The sequence below is a fragment of the Malus sylvestris genome, chromosome 16 (genome assembly GCF_916048215.2).
Source record: "Malus sylvestris chromosome 16, drMalSylv7.2, whole genome shotgun sequence".
Lineage (NCBI taxonomy): Eukaryota > Viridiplantae > Streptophyta > Magnoliopsida > Rosales > Rosaceae > Malus > Malus sylvestris.
Genome location: NC_062275.1, coordinates 37,536,738 through 37,554,414, shown reverse-complemented (window position 1 = coordinate 37,554,414; position 17,677 = coordinate 37,536,738). Strand labels below are relative to the sequence as shown.

General features: G+C 41.1%; 1 protein-coding gene and 1 long non-coding RNA gene across 6 annotated transcripts; both read left to right on the top strand.

Annotated features, from left to right (window-relative positions):
• The first annotated feature begins 523 nt into the window (after positions 1 to 523).
• LOC126607370 (carbon catabolite repressor protein 4 homolog 4) lies at positions 524 to 15,710 on the top strand. Of its 5 annotated transcripts, XM_050274926.1 has the most exons (11): positions 526 to 734; positions 844 to 941; positions 1,072 to 1,112; positions 6,327 to 6,376; positions 6,886 to 6,955; positions 7,069 to 7,190; positions 13,811 to 13,944; positions 14,270 to 14,417; positions 14,552 to 14,699; positions 14,861 to 15,002; positions 15,280 to 15,710. In XM_050274926.1, exons 1-11 carry the CDS (start codon positions 667 to 669, stop codon positions 15,315 to 15,317), a joined length of 1,059 nt encoding a protein of 352 aa, XP_050130883.1. In that variant the 5' UTR covers positions 526 to 666; the 3' UTR covers positions 15,318 to 15,710. The 5 variants fall into 5 exon arrangements, with proteins under 5 accessions (XP_050130884.1, XP_050130881.1, XP_050130883.1 ...); XM_050274924.1 differs by lacking the exon at positions 15,280 to 15,710 and having other exon boundaries at positions 525 to 734; positions 847 to 941; positions 14,861 to 15,272; XM_050274923.1 differs by lacking the exon at positions 15,280 to 15,710 and having other exon boundaries at positions 14,861 to 15,272.
• Positions 1,119 to 5,587, top strand: LOC126607371 (uncharacterized). Its single transcript, XR_007617568.1, has 2 exons — positions 1,119 to 2,805; positions 3,720 to 5,587. It is a non-coding gene; the product is annotated as an uncharacterized LOC126607371 (long non-coding RNA).
• Positions 15,711 to 17,677: the final 1,967 nt, after the last annotated feature.

Below are 17,677 nucleotides of genomic sequence, written 5' to 3'. Positions count from 1 at the left end.
ATGTCAAGTAAGAAAAATAAAGGAAAAACAAGAGGGGTTAGAATTAAGGATTAATGCTCCATATTTTGTCAAGTTTAAAAACCAAATCTAATTGTTGTAAATGGAGGTGTGAATGCCTATTGTAATAAGCAACTAAGTATGATCAAACATTTACAACATTGTTAAAGAGAGTCGGTTTGGTAGGTTTGTGAGACATTTTGCCTATAAAAGATTGAAGCATAAACGAAAGAAGAGAAGTGAGAAACATATGGAGGAAAGGAAAGAAAAGTGGGAAGGAAGAGAGAAAAGAAAGAAGAGAGAGAAAGAAAGGAAAGAAAGTAAGAGATGCAAACGAAAATACCAATGAGCTAGGCTAGAGAGAAGAGAGAAAATAGTGAGAGTTCGTTTGTAATCTTATTATCTTGTTCCAAAGACATAGGCATACTTGCCGAATCTCGTAAATATTATATTTTATTTATTTTATGTGCTACTGCACACATATCCTGAATTTCACGACATTAATGAATTTTTTGAGTTAGAAGGTCCAAAATTACAATTGATTCGTAGTGTTCTGTCATCCGTCGCCGCCTTTATTATTTTATTCGAGTCCTTCCCAACTCCCTCTTCGGACTTTTAACGAACACCTCATCTGCTCTGCGCATAATTTCTCTACCTCTATTTGTATCAATGCTGAGGGCTTTTCCTGCCCTTTTCCGCCTACCCATTCCCTCTTTCCCCATAAGTAATAAGACCACGTAACGACAATGCCAAACTTTTACCTTCTCCTCTTTTTTCTTCTTCTTCATCTTCTTTTTGTATTCTTTTTCCTGACTAATTTGTAATTTTATTGGGTGCTTTTCGCAGAAGTGCTTTTAGCAGAATGAGCTCAACCCCATCACCAAAATGCCCAAAATTTATTCCTGTGGAAGAGAGTAAGATCTGCTCAATAAGCAAAGCTGATGGTAATCCCTTTTACCCTTTGTTTTCATTTCATTATTTTGTATTTGTTTTGGGTATTGACTTTTTGGACATTGTTTTATAGGGTTCGTAAAAAATTGCTGTAAGCTTCTCTATATGATTGTGATTTTGCAGGTATCAGGTTTAGTCTTGTGTCATATAACATTTTGGCTCAGGTATGACTATCACACTTAATTTTCTGACAATTTCCGATTTCGTGCTTAATTGACCGTGTTTTAGTTTTTGCCTTTTGGGGTTTATTATTGGGAACTTTAATGAAAAGCACCCGGTACTATTCACTTTAACGAAAAACCACATTTTTACACTAAAAAGTCAATCATGGTACTATTCACTTTACCCTTTATTTTGTCCTTATCATTAAAACTCAAAGTTTTCAAGCCCTTTTCATTAGTTTTCCTTTTATTAGCATCGGTATTCGATTATCGCTTTGTATCCACAAAGAAGTCTATGAAATAATAATGAACTTTTATTTAACTCAATAAAAATTACATGTTACAACTGAATTCAGCTTCCTTTTTTCTTTCTATGCCAATGTGATTGTTTGTTTTCTATGTTTTGTGATCATTAGTGAAGTGCATGTATTGATTATATGCAATGTTGCCCATATTATCATTGTATTTTTTCGTTAAATGATACATTTATTGTTAATAGTAAATTTAATTTTCTTGTGTTTTGCTTGAATTGGTTCTAATATAATGTTATTCTGTAATATTTCCTAATTCATTTAATGTTGAGGAAGTACTTCATCTGGTCAAGCTTCCTCTTCATGTTTGTAGCATAGTCATGTGCGAGCCGGTGCAACTGTTTATTCTCATGCTTGAGCCCTCTAATCTCCTGTTTGAGACTCATCACTTCAGCCGCCAATGATTCAACTTGGCGGGTTCGAGCAAATAGGCGTTGGGCCATATTAGACACAGAACCTGCACACTGAACACTGAGAGCCAGCGAATCCTTAACAGCTAACTCATCAGACCGTTTGGAAAGTAGTCTGTTATCTTTGGGAGTGAGAAGGTTCCTGGCCACCACCGCAGCGGTCATATCATTCTTCATCACGGAATCCCCAACGGTAAGAGGACCAGTTGGGGAGACAAAGGATGGGCGCCATATGTTGTCTGGAGAAGGCGGGGCTGCCTCTTCAACAAGGTTCAAGTCAAAACGACGGTCGGAGGGGCCAGACATTTTCAAAGGTGTTGAAGAGAGAAGAGGTCGGACAAATCAAGATCTTAGAAGTGCAAGAATGAAGCTTCTACTGGTGGAGATTCAAGTGTGCTTTGGAACTTAATGCCAGCCTCTATAAAAATCTGCACTCGACGGAGCTTCAGAAATCAAAGAGGCGCCTGCTCAGAAATCGAAGAGGCGTTTGCTTTCTCAAAAGTTGGGCTGCTTAGAGATCACGAGGGTTGATCTCAGAAATCGAAGAGCCGTTTGCTTTCTCAAAAGTTGGGCTGCTCAAAGACCACGAAGGCCGATCTCAGAAATCGAAGAGGCGCTCGCTTTCTCAAAAGCTGGGCTCCCTAGAGACCACGAGGGCCGATCTCAGAAATCGAAGAGGCACCTACTTTTCCAGCCTTGTCAGCACCTGTCACACGCACACTCAGCTTTGCGGAAATTATGGGCATTCTGTCAAAGACTTCTGGGGAAGTAGAAAACACATGAATCTTACTGTTCAATCACCCACTTCCCACACGCAACAATAAGCTCATGGGTACCACAGATAACTTTGCCAAAGTTCTCTGCCAAAGTTGAGCACGTGAAGCTTGCAGCTCCCACTACATCGCTCTGACCAAGAAGGGTAAAAGAATAGCAAAGAAACAGCACTAACAAAGTTTAGACCCATAAATTTTGAAGGTCTAGCTACCATATTATTACCCACAAGGGTAAAGGAACAGTACCACTGCTAGATAATTGGAAAGTCCATGTATGTCAACCTCTGTGCTTCGTGGCAAGGTAGACTAGCAAACATGCCCAACCTTTACTCACATTCGAGAAAACACTCCCAATAAGATTGCTTGCTCCAAAATCGAAGAGACACCGTCCTCCGAATCTAAAGAGCCAGACTCCCAACATGACTACTTTCTTAAAAATCGAAGAGAGGGTAAAGGAACAGTACCATTGCTGGATAATTGGAAAGTCCCTGTGTGTCAACCTCTGTGCTTCGTGGCAAGGTAGACTAGCAAACATGCCCAACCTTTACTCACATTCGAGAAAACACTCCCAACAAGATTGCTTGCTCCAAAATCGAAGAGGCACCGCCCTCCGAATCTCGAGAGCCACTCTCCCAACATGATTACTTTCTCAAAAATCGAAGAGACACTGCTCCCCGAATCTCGAGAGCCAGACCCCCAGCATGATTGCTTTCTCAAAAATCGGTGAGGCACCGTTCTCCGAATCAATCGAAGAGGCGCTCGCTTTCTCAAAAGCTGGGCTGCTCAGAGACCACGAGGGCCGATCTCAGAAATCGAAGAGGCACCTACTTTTCTAGCCTTGTCAGCACCTGTCACACGCACACTCAGCTTTGCAGAAATTATGGGCATTCTGTCGAAGACTTCTGGTGAAGTAGAAAGCACATGAATCTTACTGTTCAATCACCCACTTCCCACACGCAACAATAACTCATGGGTACCACAGATCACTTTGCCAAAGTTCTCTGCCAAAGTTGAGCACGTGAAGCTTGCAGCTCCCACTACATCGCTCTGACCAAGAAAGGTAAAAGAATAGCAAAGAAACAGCACTAACAAAGTTTAGACACATAAATTTTGAAGGTCTAGCTACCATATTATTACCCACAAGGGTAAAGGAACAGTACCACTGCTGGATAATTGGAAAGTCCCTGTGTGTCAACCTCTGTGCTTCGTGGCAAGGTAGACTAGCAAACATGCCCAACCTTTACTCACATTCGAGAAAACAGTCCCAACAAGATTGCTTGCTCCAAAATCGAAGAGGCACCGTCCTCCGAATCTCGAGAGCCAGACTCCCAACATGACTACTTTCTCAAAATCGAAGAGAGGGTAAAGGAACAGTACCATTGCTGGATAATTGGAAAGTCCCTGTGTGTCAACCTTTGTGCTTCGTGGCAAGGTAGACTAGCAAACATGTCCAACCTTTACTCACATTCGAGACAACACTCCCAACAAGATTGCTTGCTCCAAAATCGAAGAGGCACCGTCTTCCGAATCTCGAGAGCCAGACTCCCAACATAATTACTTCCTCAAAAATCGAAGAGACACTGCTCTCCGAATCTCGAGAGTCAGACCCCCAGCATGATTGCTTTCTCAAAAATCGAAGAGGGCATCGTTCTCCGAATCTCGAGAGCCAGATACCACAGACCACTTTTTCAAAGTGCTCTGACAGAGTTAAAACATGTGAAACTGGCAGCTCCCACTACCGTGCTATGACCAAGCAGGGTAAAGGAATAGCATTACTACTTGTTGTTAGGGAGACGCCTATATATGTCGACCTCCATCCCCAACGGACAGGCAGACCTGCAAAAATGCTCAACCCTTCATCATATCTGAGAGGGCACTCCCAACAAAGCCTTTCGAAATATTCAGCTTTCTTTCCCCCCGATAATACCTCTGCAAACAAGCTATACTAGAGCAAGAATATCTCATATCATCAGGGTTAAAAGCAAGAGTATCCCATATCATGCTTTTTCCCTGTTTTTTCTTTTGGCCTTGTTTTTACCTGCAAGACAAGGAGAAAGAGAGCAATCAGTCAGCACTTGGAATCAAGCTTCCAGCCAGGAACTGACTGCCTGGAACCCCTTACCTGATTACTTACCTGGCATTGCTCTCGAGTACTCATCTTCATCATCTTATGTTTCCAGGGAAGATTCCGCATCTGCTTGAGGAACAGATAGGGCAAGTGCGAAGGATACAAGGAAGCATGTGGAGACAAGCGTAACAGCACACGTGCCGATACATCCATTACTCTGTCAAAAGCAAAAGTATCCCATATCAGCAGGGTGGAACGTACTCTAGATTTGATGGACTTGTTTTGACCCTCAAATTCTTCAGTCGGCCTTATACTCTGGAGGAAACCAGAAAACCCTCCAGCTCAGTTCAAGAATAAGCCTGTGGAAAGTTACTTCTTCAAAAGTAAAAGTATCTCATATCATCTCTTCTCATTTTTCTTCTCTTTATCCTTCATGCTGCTGCAAGATGGGGAGAAGGTGAACAATCAGTCGGAGCTCTGATTGCTTACCTTGTCTGTCACCTCTTTCAGCAGACCCCCTAGCTCGGCGACTTGGGGGACTCCTACTACATGGTTTGTATCGCGCTTGACCAAGCCTGAAACTACAAGTAAGCTTCAAGTGAAATTGATACATTACCTTGTGCATCTCCACCAGTTAAAGATACCACCCCTGGATGGAGGAAGAGTACTTCCAGAGAAGATGCCACATCTACCTATGAGACAGATAAGGCAAGTCAAGACGACACCACACTCCGATACTTAGAAGTTTCGTGATTACGAGATCATTCTCCCACAATATTTCCTAATGTCATTTGTACTAAATCATTCACTCGTACTCACTAAAGGAGAGCTTGAACCTATGTACTTGTGTAAACCCTTCACAATTAATGAGAACTCTTCTATTCCGTGGACGCAGCCAATCTGGGTGAACCACGTACATCTTGTGTTTGCTTTCTTATCTCTATCCATTTATATACTTATCCACACTAATGACCGGAGCAATCTAGCGAAGATCACAAAAAGCGACCGTTTTCGTTACCTAGGATCTATCTTGCAAGAGAACGGAGAATTAGATGGAGATCTCAACCATAGAATACGAGCTGGATGGAAAGAGTGCATCCGGCGTGTTGTGTGACCGTCGTAGGCCACTGAAGCTCAAGGGAAAATTTTATAGGACGGCAATAAGGCCAGCGATGTTGTATGGCAGAGAATGTTGGGTGGTGAAGCATCAACACGTACACAAAATGGGTGTAGCGGAGATGAGGATGCTTCGTGGGATGTGTGGGCACACGAGAAAGGATAAGATTGGGAATGAGGATATCCGAGGTAAAGTAGGAGTAGCCGAAATTGTAGGAAAGATGAGAGAAAATCGGCTCTGGTGATTTGGACATGTGCAAAGAAGGCCGACTGACGCTCCGGTTCGAAGATGTGACTACGGGACAGAGGTTCAGGGCCGAAGGGGTAGAGGAAGACCTAGGAAAACTTTGGAAGAGACTCTAAGAAAAGACTTAGAGTACTTGGATCTAACGGAGGGCATGACACAAAACCGAGCGCAATGGCGTTCTAGGATTCATATAGCCGACCCCACTTAGTGGGAAAAGGCTTTGTTGTTGTTGTTGTTGTTGTTGTTGTTGTACCCTTTGTCTAAAATATCTCTCTATTTTTTGTATTTGCAGGTGTATGTAAAGAGCTCTTTGTTTCCACACTCTCCATCCTCCTGTCTCAGGTCTAATATAAATCATAACTTAAGCATTTTGTGAATAAGTTGCTCAACTGTTAGCTTATATTGATATAAGTAGTCTCTATTACTAGTTGTTCCATTTAATTGGCGCAACATTAGGATAATGTTGGCTTATAGTGATGCATAGCACGTAAGCTAACCTGCTATGAACATGGAATTATAAGCAGGAACTTGGACCTATGTATCAGATAGGATGTTGATTTGGTTTGTTGTCTACAACATGTAAAGTAAGTTTTGGCATGCCCAGACGGTACATCAGTACACTGCATGTGCCTACAACATACTTTTCACCCTTTTACCCATCTAATTTTGTGATGTCAATTACCTTCTTCTGATATTTAGCTGGATTGCTTAGTAATATTCTACACATTGAGCAAAGTTCCAGGAGAAATAGATGAGTTTTTCCCTTTTTGGTAATGTTTTCTTCTGCATGCTATATAAAGTCGTTCACATGTGAGTTTTTCCCTTTATGTTTGGAAATATGCTTACCATAGGTGGAAAGCTCGCTCGCAGGCCATTTTGAGTGTTGTAAGGAACCTTGGAGCTGACTTTTTCTGTCTACAGGTTTCCTTTTATGTTTTTTGTTATATTTTTCTGCTTTTCTTGAAAGGGGAGGTAAATAGTTTCTTTACCATTTATATAACCTGTAGTTTTGAACAATATAAAATTCTTTCCAGGAAGTTGATGAGTATGACAGCTTTTACAAAGGAAATATGGAGAGCAATGGGTATTCTAGTACGTATATCCAGAGAAGTGGGCAAAAGCGTGACGGATGTGGAATTTTTTATAAACACGAAATGTAGGTTAAAAATCGACTCCTTTTCCTGGTTTAATGTGCATAATTTATATACTTATACACTAGAATGAGCCATCAAGAAAAATATGAAAATAATAAAGAACAAGTATTTAACATCTAACAACACCAAGTAAGGAGCAAGTCTTAGCCTCTTCAAAGTGTTGTTAGACATTGTGTTGGTAATCGGTGCTGGAAAATAACAAGGAGAAGGGTTCAATTTCAGGATAGATACTTGAGAACACAAAGTGGCTTGTTTAGCCCGTTGTTTGAGTAGTGGAGTGGGGAGTTGTCCTTTGAAATACTTGTGGCTTCCACTAGGAGGTAATCACGGGTAGGTTGGGATCTGGTGGCAGAGAAAGTGAAAAAGATTATTGGAAGATTGTAAGAAAGAATTCCTCTCAAGAGGAGGTAGGTTGACTTGGATTGATTTAGTTTTAAGCTGCCCACTAACCTATTGGCACTGTGTTTTTTAAATTCCAGCACAAGTACCCAATAGAATAGAGCAATTGATGAGGAATTTGTGTGACAAGGATTTGAGTAAGGGAAGGACGAGAACTTAGCTAATTTGTGTGATAAGGTTTTGAGTAAGGTTTTGGTAAAGAGAAATAAGGCGGCGCTTGGAAAATGGTTTAAGGACATTTCAGCTGGAGAGGTTTTTCTGTATGACATGATGTCATTAGACACAGTTATATGAGGTAGACAGGAATTTGAAGGATTCTAATCCAGTGGTACAAGTTTCATTTTATCACCCTTTGGAAAGACATTTAGCAAGGTCTGAACTTTTTTGTGTCTTGCTGTCTTTTTGGTGGTGGATAATGGAGTTTTTGGGACGAGAGTTGGCTGTGGAAACTTTGTTCATGACTTTTCAACGTCTCTACAGATTGGTAATATCGCAGTAATATAGCATAGTGTTCCTATAGTTAGAATATGGTCAGTTTGTTCCTTCCTTTATAATGGGATTTAGGTCTCCACAGAAACTTGAGAGTGAATTTCAACTTGCAAAGGCCACTTCTTTGCCCCCAGTGACGTATCATGTGCAGAGGAGTTCAAATTTTTGGGTAGTGTGATTGGAAAGGAACAAAAGGATTTTAAAGATTTTAGAGGGGAGCAGAACTAGGCTCCCGACTGCATTTTGGTCTTCGATTGCTTCTGAGTCTTGGGAAATTTCATTTCTTTTCGTTGCTACCTTTGCAGATTGGAAAGCTGTTCTTGTCTAGATATTATGGTTTTTGTTGTATGTTAGCTAGAGCTTGATCCGTTAGTTAGTTGCTTGTATTTAGTGGATACCCGATCCACACAATTTTAGTTGTTTTCTTTGTTTAATAGAGTTTTGTTTCTTATCGAAATTAAAAACTTTAATCCGAAGCGACTAAACCGTCCTGTTCATGTCATGGACTCGTATGAAATGGCAAAACCCATAGCATTGTCTCTGCATTGGCATATGGATATTGGGACAACAACAACAACAACAACAACAAAGCCTTTTCCCACTAAGTGGGGTCGGCTATATGAATCCTAGAACGCCATTGCGCTCGGTTTTGTGTCATGTCCTCCGTTAGATCCAAGTACTCTAAGTCTTTTCTTAGAGTCTCTTCCAAAGTTTTCCTAGGTCTTCCTCTACCCCTTCGGCCCTGAACCTCTGTCCCGTAGTCACATCTTCGAACCGGAGCGTCATTCGGCCTTCTTTACACATGTCCAAATCACCGGAGCCGATTTTCTCTCATCTTTCCTACAATTTCGGCTACTCCTACTTTACCTCGGATATCCTCATTCCCAATCTTATCCTTTCTCGTGTGCCCACACATCCCACAAAGCATCCTCATCTCCGCTACACCCATTTTGTGTACGTGCTGATGCTTCACCGCCCAACATTCTGTGCCATACAACATCGCTGGCCTTATTGCCGTCCTATAAAATTTTCCCTTGAGCTTCAGTGGCCTACGACGGTCACACAACACGCCGGATGCATTCTTACACTTCATCCATCCCGCTCGTATTCTATGGTTGAGATCTCCATCTAATTCTCCGTTCTCTTGCAAGATAGATCCTAGGTAGCGAAAACGGTCGCTTTTTGTGATCTTCGCTAGATTGCTCCGGTCATTAGTGTGGATAAGTATATAAATGGATAGAGATAGGAAAGCAAACACAAGATGTACGTGGTTCACCCAGATTGGCTACGTCCACGGAATAGAAGAGGTCTCATTAATTGTGAAGGGTTTACACAAGTACATAGGTTCAAGCTCTCCTTTAGTGAGTACAAGTGAATGATTTAGTACAAATGACATTAGGAAATATTGTGGGAGAATGATCTCGTAATCACGAAACTTCTAAGTATCAGAGTGTGGTGTCGTCTTGACTTGCCTTATCTGTCTCATAGGTAGATGTGGCATCTTCTCTGGAAGTACTCTTCCTCCATCCAGGGGTGGTATCTTTAACTGGTGGAGATGCACAAGGTAATGTATCAATTTCACTTGAAGCTTACTTGTAGTTTCAGGCTTGGTCAAGCGCGATACAAACCATGTAGTAGGAGTCCCCCAAGTCGCCGAGCTAGGGGGTCTGCTGAAAGAGGTGACAGACAAGGTAAGCAATCAGAGTTTCGACTGATTGTTCACCTTCTCCCCATCTTGTAGCAGCATGAAGGATAAAGAGAAGAAAAATGAGAAGAGATGATATGAAATACTTTTGCTTTTGAAGAAGTAACTTTCCACAGGCTTATTCTTGAACTGAGCTGGAGGGTTTTCTGGTTTCCTCCAGAGTATAAGGCCGACTGAAGAATTTGAGGGTCAAAACAAGTCCATCAAATCTAGAGTACGTTCCACCCTGCTGATATGGGATACGTTTGCTTTTGACAGAGTAATGGATGTATCGGCACGTGTGCTGTTACGCTTGTCTCCACATGCTTCCTTGTATCCTTCGCACTTGCCCTATCTGTTCCTCAAGCAGATGCGGAATCTTCCCTGGAAACATAAGGTGTTGAAGATGAGTACTCGAGAGCAATGCCAGGTAAGTAATCAGGTAAGGGGTTCCAGGCAGTCAGTTCCTGGCTGGAAGCTTGATTCCAAGTGCTGACTGATTGCTCTCTTTCTCCTTGTCTTGCAGGTAAAAACAAGGCCAAAGGAAAAGACAGGGAAAAAGCATGATATGGGATACTCTTGCTTTTAACCCTGATGATATGAGATATTCTTGCTCTAGTATAGCTTGTTTGCAGAGGTATTATCGGGGGGAAAGAAAGCTGAATATTTCGAAAGGCTTCGTTGGGAGTGCCCTCTCAGATATGATGAAGGGTTGAGCATTTTTGCAGGTCTGCCTGTCTGTTGGGGATGGAGGTCGACATATATAGGAGTCTCCCTAACAAGTAGTAATGCTATTCCTTTACCCTGCTTGGTCATAGCACGGTAGTGGGAGCTGCCAGTTTCACATGTTTTAACTCTGTCAGAGCACTTTGAAAAAGTGGTCTGTGGTATCTGGCTCTCGAGATTCGGAGAACGATGCCTCTTCGATTTTTGAGAAAGCAATCATGCTGGGGGTCTGGCTCTCGAGATTCGGAGAGCAGTGTCTCTTCGATTTTTGAGAAAGTAATCATGTTGGGAGTCTGGCTCTCGAGATTCGGAGGGCGGTGCCTCTTCGATTTTGGAGCAAGCAATCTTGTTGGGAGTGTTGTCTAGAATGTGAGTAAAGGTTGGGCATGTTTGCTAGTCTACCTTGCCACGAAGCACAAAGGTTGACACACAGGGACTTTCCAATTATCCAGCAATGGTACTGTTCCTTTACCCTCTCTTCGATTTTGAGAAAGTAGTCATGTTGGGAGTCTGGCTCTCGAGATTCGGAGGACGGTATCTCTTCGATTTTGAAGCAAGCAATCTTGTTGGGAGTGTTTTCTCGAATGTGAGTAAAGGTTGGGCATGTTTGCTAGTCTACCTTGCCACGAAGCACAGAGGTTGACAAACAGGGACTTTCCAATTATCCAACAGTGGTACTGTTCCTTTACCCTTATGGGTAATAATATGGTAGCTAGACCTTCAAAATTTATGTGTCTAAACTTTGTTAGTGCTGTTTCTTTGCTATTCTTTTACCTTTCTTGGTCAGAGCGATGTAGTGGGAGCTGCAAGCTTCACGTGCTCAACTTTGGCAGAGAACTTTGGCAAAGTTATCTGTGGTACCCATGAGCTATTGTTGCGTGTGGGAAGTGGGTGATTGAACAGTAAGATTCATGTGCTTTCTACTTCACCAGAAGTCTTCGACAGAATGCCCATAATTTCTGCAAAGCTGAGTGTGCGTGTGACAGGTGCTGACAAGGCTAGAAAAGTAGGTGCCTCTTCGATTTCTGAGATCGGCCCTCGTGGTCTCTAAGCAGCCCAGCTTTTGAGAAAGCGAGCGCCTCTTCGATTGATTCGGAGAACGATGCCTCATCGATTTTTGAGAAAGCAATCATGCTGGGGGTCTGGCTCTCGAAGATTCGGGGAGCAGTGTCTTTTCGATTTTTGAGAAAGTAATCATGTTGGGAGTCTGGCTCTCGAGATTCGGAGGGCGGTGCCTCTTCGATTTTGGAGCAAGCAATCTTGTTGGGAGTGTTTTCTCTAATGTGAGTAAAGGTTGGGCATGTTTGCTAGTCTACCTTACCACGAAGCACAGAGGTTGACACACAGGGACTTTCCAATTATCCAGCAATGGTACTGTTCCTTTACCCTCTCTTCGATTTTTAAGAAAGTAGTCATGTTGGGAGTCTGGCTCTCGAGATTCGGAGGACGGTGCCTCTTCAATTTTGGAGCAAGCAATCTTATTGGGAGTGTTTTCTCGAATGTGAGTAAAGGTTGGGCATGTTTGCTAGTCTACCTTGCCACGAAGCACAGAGGTTGACACACAGGGACTTTCCAATTATCCAGCAGTGGTACTGTTCCTTTACCCTTGTGGGTAATATGGTAGCTAGACCTTCAAAATTTATGGGTCTAAACTTTGTTAGTGCTGTTTCTTTGCTATTCTTTTACCCTTCTTGGTCAGAGCGATGTAGTGGGAGCTGCAAGCTTCACGTGCTCAACTTTGGCAGAGAACTTTGGCAAAGTTATCTGTGGTACCCATGAGCTATTGTTGCGTGTGGGAAGTGGGTGATTGAACAGTAAGATTCATGTGTTTTCTACTTCCCCAGAAGTCTTCGACAGAATGCCCATAATTTCCGCAAAGCTGAGTGTGCGTGTGACAGGTGCTGACAAGGCTGGAAAAGTAGGTGCCTCTTCGATTTCTGAGATCGGCCCTCGTGGTCTCTGGGGAGCCCAGCTTTTGAGAAAGCGAGCGCCTCTTCGATTTCTGAGATCAGCCTTCGAGGTCTTTGAGCAGCCCAACTTTTGAGAAAGCAAACGCCTCTTCGATTTCTGAGCAGGCGCCTCTTCGATTTCTGAAGCTCCGTCGAGTGCAGATTTTTATAGGGGCTGGCATTAAGTTCCAAAGCACACTTGAATCTCCACCAGTAGAAGCTTCATTTGCACTTCTAAGATCTTGATTTGTCCGACCTCTTCTCTCTTCAACACCTTTGAAAATGTCTGGCCCCTCCGACCGTCGTTTTGACTTGAACCTTGTTGAAGAGGCAGCCCCGCCTTCTCCAGACAACATATGGCGCCCATCCTTCGTCTCCCCTACTGGTCCTCTTACCGTTGGGGATTCCGTGATGAAGAATGATATGACCGCTGCGGTGGTGGCCAGGAACCTTCTCACTCCCAAAGATAACAGACTACTTTCCAAACGGTTTGATGAGTTAGCTGTTAAGGATTCGCTGGCTCTCAGTGTTCAGTGTGCAGGTTCTGTGTCTAATATGGCCCAACGCCTATTTGCTCGAACCCGCCAAGTTGAATCATTGGCGGCTGAAGTGATGAGTCTCAAACAGGAGATTAGAGGGCTCAAGCATGAGAATAAACAGTTGCACCGGCTCGCACATGACTATGCTACAAACATGAAGAGGAAGCTTGACCAGATGAAGGAAACTGATGGTCAGGTTTTACTTGATCATCAGAGATTTGTGGGTTTGTTCCAAAGGCATTTATTGCCTTCGTCTTCTGGGGCTGTACCGCGTAATGAAGCTCCAAATGATCAACCTCTGATGCCTCCTCCTTCTAGGGTTCTGTCCAATACTGAGGCTCCAAATGATCCCCCTCCGGTGCCTTCTCTTTCTGGGGCTCTACCGACTGCTGAGACTTCTCCTAAGCAACCTTTGTGAAGGCTCCCTCTTGTGTGTTTATTTTGACTCATGTATATGTACATATTTGTAGCTTATCGGGGATATCAATAAATAAGCTTTCCTTCATTTCAACGTATTGTGTTAGATACACCAAAGCCTTATTCGCTAAGTTCTTTGAATTTTCTTTTGTTGAAGCTTGTATGTTGAAGCTTCTTGAGTGGAGCATGTAGGTTGGGGTAGTGTTCCCTTAATTTTCCGAGTGAGGAAAACTTCTCGGTTGGAGACTTGGAAAATCCAAGTCACTGAGTGGGATCGGCTATATGGATATTGGGACAAATTTGGATAATTTCTTTCCAACTTTTTTTAAACTTTGCAGCAGAGCGTTACCTATTTAAATCTATTTCAAATTTAAATGTACGGCTATCTTAATTGTGCCGGATTGTCCTTCATCCTTCAGGGCAGATTTGGTGTTAGAGGAGAAAATAGAATACAATGATCTTGTAAACTCAATTAAAGATGGAAATATACCCGGTGATGATAAACCAAATGATAAGGAAGCCACAGGAAATGAAGATGCCAGATCCAAAAATGGTAACTTCCATACTGTTTTATTATCTAATCCGTTGCTGACTTCATGTTGTTAATGGTGTACCGTCTCAAATGTTTAAAATGTTAGAATCTTGATTTATGTTAATGCATAGCTGTCTTTAATTTCGAGTATTTAGAGGAATTCCTTCATTTGCAACTTTATCTATGTTCTTATTGTTGGTGACATTTTAAATACTTTTTCCCATCTGCTGTGTGTGTTTTTTCTATTGGTGTTATTAATCTTGATCATAGCTTCCTTATGTCTTAATACAGTTTTCTCCACAGAAGTAAAGATGTGGTTGACTGACATTTTCTTCACTCTCTTCAGGTTCAACAGTAGAGACCACTCAGGATCGTGGAGATCCTAATGATCCTCGTGTCAGACTAAAACGTGATTGTGTTGGAATTATGGCAGCATTCAAGTTAAAACATCCTTGTAATCATTTTGTTATTGTGGCAAACACACATCTTTACTGGTAAAGTTGTATGTTATTATATTGTTAGTTTCCTACTATTTTATGCGGTGTTGTGTTTATGCTTCTTGCCTATAGACATGGGGTTTATATTTTATTTGTTCAAATTGTTAAGGACATTGATGTTTATGCTTCAGGGATCCCAGCTGGGCTGATGTTAAGCTTGCACAAGCTAAATATCTTGTATCGCGTTTGGCTCAATTTAAAACATTAGTATCCGACAGATTTGAGTGCACTCCTTCATTGATTGTGGCTGGTGACTTCAATTCAGTTCCCGGGGATAAGGTCTGATGCCCTCAAATTTCTTAATATTCACCTACTTTACTCTTGTACTGGTTTGGTTTGCATTGTTTCTGATTCTTCAGGTTTTGTCTTAGTCCACGAGGGGACCTGGTCCTGGTGTATGCAAAATACTTCCCCCAGTTCTAACTTCTCTTGTATTCCAGGTTTACCAGTACCTTATTTCAGGCAACACTTCATCTGCACCAACAATGGATATTCTAGAAGATTTGCCTATTCCCTTGTGCAGCACCTACGCTTATACACGAGGTGAACCGCAATTTACAAATTGCACCCCTGGATTCACTGGTACGCTTGATTATATTTTCTTTTCCCCTTCTGACCACATAAAACCAGTCAGTTTTCTTGAGCTTCCGGGACCGGATTCCTCTGATGTGGATGGTGGATTACCAAACCTCTTTCACCCAAGTGATCATTTACCAATTGGTGTGGAATTTGAGATATCCAGAGAATAGATTTCTTTTCTGACAAAAAAAAAAAAAAAAAAAAAAAAAACAATAAATTACTTGATACGGAAAGCAACATTTGGGTCCCTTAGCTTAAAATTTTTGTTTTGCATTTATAGGTGTATGCTTCTTATTTTCTAAACCTCGTGATGTATAACTAACACTGAACTGAACATTTCATCGCTTAAGAGGGAAAGAGAAACGATTGGAGACTGATTGGTAAAAGGAAGAAAGTTATAATGTCTTAGTTACGTACAAGGTGGCTGAATGGGTGGTGGGGAAGATTGAAGATTGAAGACTGAGGACTAAGAATTGAATGTCAAGCTTATAGCGCGAGCTTGTAATTAAGCAAGGCATTAAAGTGATTCAGGTTAGACGTTTACTTCCAATGGGCGGTGGGTTGAGAAAGGAGTAGCAAATGAACGTAGATCCATTCTATTGCTTTCATGCTGTGTTGATGAATGAAATCTGACTTAACATATGATTTTTGTGAGATCAAATTGGACCATCAAGTCTCTACATTTAATAATATGTCACCGCCAACCAGAAATATGTTACAACTTTTCTTAGAGTGAAGGAGTAGCTGAAATGGAGAGTATAATTTTTGATAACTTGTATAGAATTAGTATTTACGGTGATGGTGTTGAATTTAGGGTCTGTAGACCTATCCTCATGGTCGTCATCGGCTTCGACGGACGGCGGTGGTGGTGTTGAATTTAGGGTCTGTAGACCTATCTATTAGGATTCTATTTTAAGTTTACAAAATCACATTCCTAATTGATAATTCTATTCACAATACTCATACACTTTTCGATATATATTAGCAAAAATTGTCCACGTGATGCTGCGAGTTTCAAATGCAACTAGTTCTTGCGATCAGTAAATATGGTCGATAAGTTGTCTATAGTCAAGAAACACGCTGGCCAGGATGGTCAAATTTTATCAGATTACTCCAAATGACTTCAACTTCTTCAAAAGGTTTGCTTCTAGACTCTTACCAATCACTCAATAGATTTGTTAATTGGCCCTAAACTCAATATAAAAAAAATATTAGCCAACTCTAATTAACAATAGCTAATCAAACTGCAAAAACAACATGGTGAGTTTCAACTGTGTTCAAACATCCGAATCAACAAATTCAAAGGTCTTGATATGCATTATTACCCAAAAGGCATCCATTACATTTTAATAAAAATTTCCCTAATGGACTTCAGTTCACATACAATTTGAAAGATCAAATTCAAACATTGAAGCACTCAAGCAATTTAGATAATGCTTGAAAGATGAAATTCAAACACTAAAAGCATTCTGCAACTGATTCACATGAGTCGCATTAGGTCCTTACCAACCAAAACTTTATCGCAGCCAAACACTAGGTCCTTTCCATTAGTTAAGTAGATTTTACATAGCTGCATTATCATTGAAATTAGGGAAATAAATCAGTAATCTTAAATTTTTTCAGGAACACAATTATATTTCCCTATTTGCTTGTTTTCCTTGCATAAAAAATTATAAGCATAGAGGGGAAAGGATATTTCCCAACAGATAATGCAAAAACCAATAATAAAGTTTTGTATATAAATTTTGTGGTTAATCAAACCTTGAATATCATACAGCAAACATGGCTCGGCGAGGAGCCCACGTCAAGCACGATGGAACTCTGATGGGAATGTCCCATCATGCCACCTATAGAAAATACCAATTGATAAGAGTCAATATTCGATAAGTTTATCTCACAGTTATTTGATTTAAACCTATTCTTTTCATATGGTTCATCACATAAGTGGTTTCTGAGAAATCCATGCAACCAAGATATTGGCAGGATTCGAAGATAAATCGTGAAACGCTATGCAATTCAATGACAACTGAAAGGGAAGTAGGAGTACTGGTGATATTAGGATACAATCAGAAAAACATTGAAATGCTTAGCTTTTAGTCTAACACTCCTTTTCTTCTTTAGAGAAGAGAGGCAGGGGAAGGCAATAGGGACAGTGACAGGATTTTCTATAAACCAGATTTGCAAATGAATGTTGTGTTGGGCCACTTCGCAACAGTCGCTTACTCTACTCCAGATTTGCGAATGAATGTTGGGTTGAACAACCAGTCACGGATATCCCATATCAAATCCAAATAAAAGGAATAAACAACTTAAAAAAGTAACAATATTGCTACTTGGTAGTCTTCCTACATGATCTAAAAATATAATCAATTAAATAGATATAGGATCACATTGACCATAAAGTATTACCTGCAACTCAAAAACTAAAAATAAGATAGAGACTTGGCGGAAAACTCGAAATCCCTCACCAAAAAATACTCAATATTACGAAATTAGATCACCAGGTTTCATGGCATATTGTTTTTCGTTTAAGAAAACCTTCTTGCAGTTTGTTGTACAAAAAATCCTACTTGAAGTAAAAATTAACAGTAGTAAGTCATAGCAACATAAAGCATAATCAGTAAATTATATTCAACAGAACATAAAACACAATTTGACTAATAAACATTTAACTCAAT

Excerpts from the sequence above, each read along its gene's own strand:
- LOC126607370 (XM_050274923.1), top strand. The coding sequence starts at position 667 with ATGCTGAGGGCTTTTCCTGCCCTTTTCCGCCTACCCATTCCCTCTTTC. Across the intron at positions 6,956-7,068 it reads CTGACTTTTTCTGTCTACAG|GAAGTTGATGAGTATGACAG; the intron begins GTTTCCTTTTAT and ends AATTCTTTCCAG. Across the intron at positions 13,945-14,269 it reads AGATGCCAGATCCAAAAATG|GTTCAACAGTAGAGACCACT; the intron begins GTAACTTCCATA and ends CACTCTCTTCAG.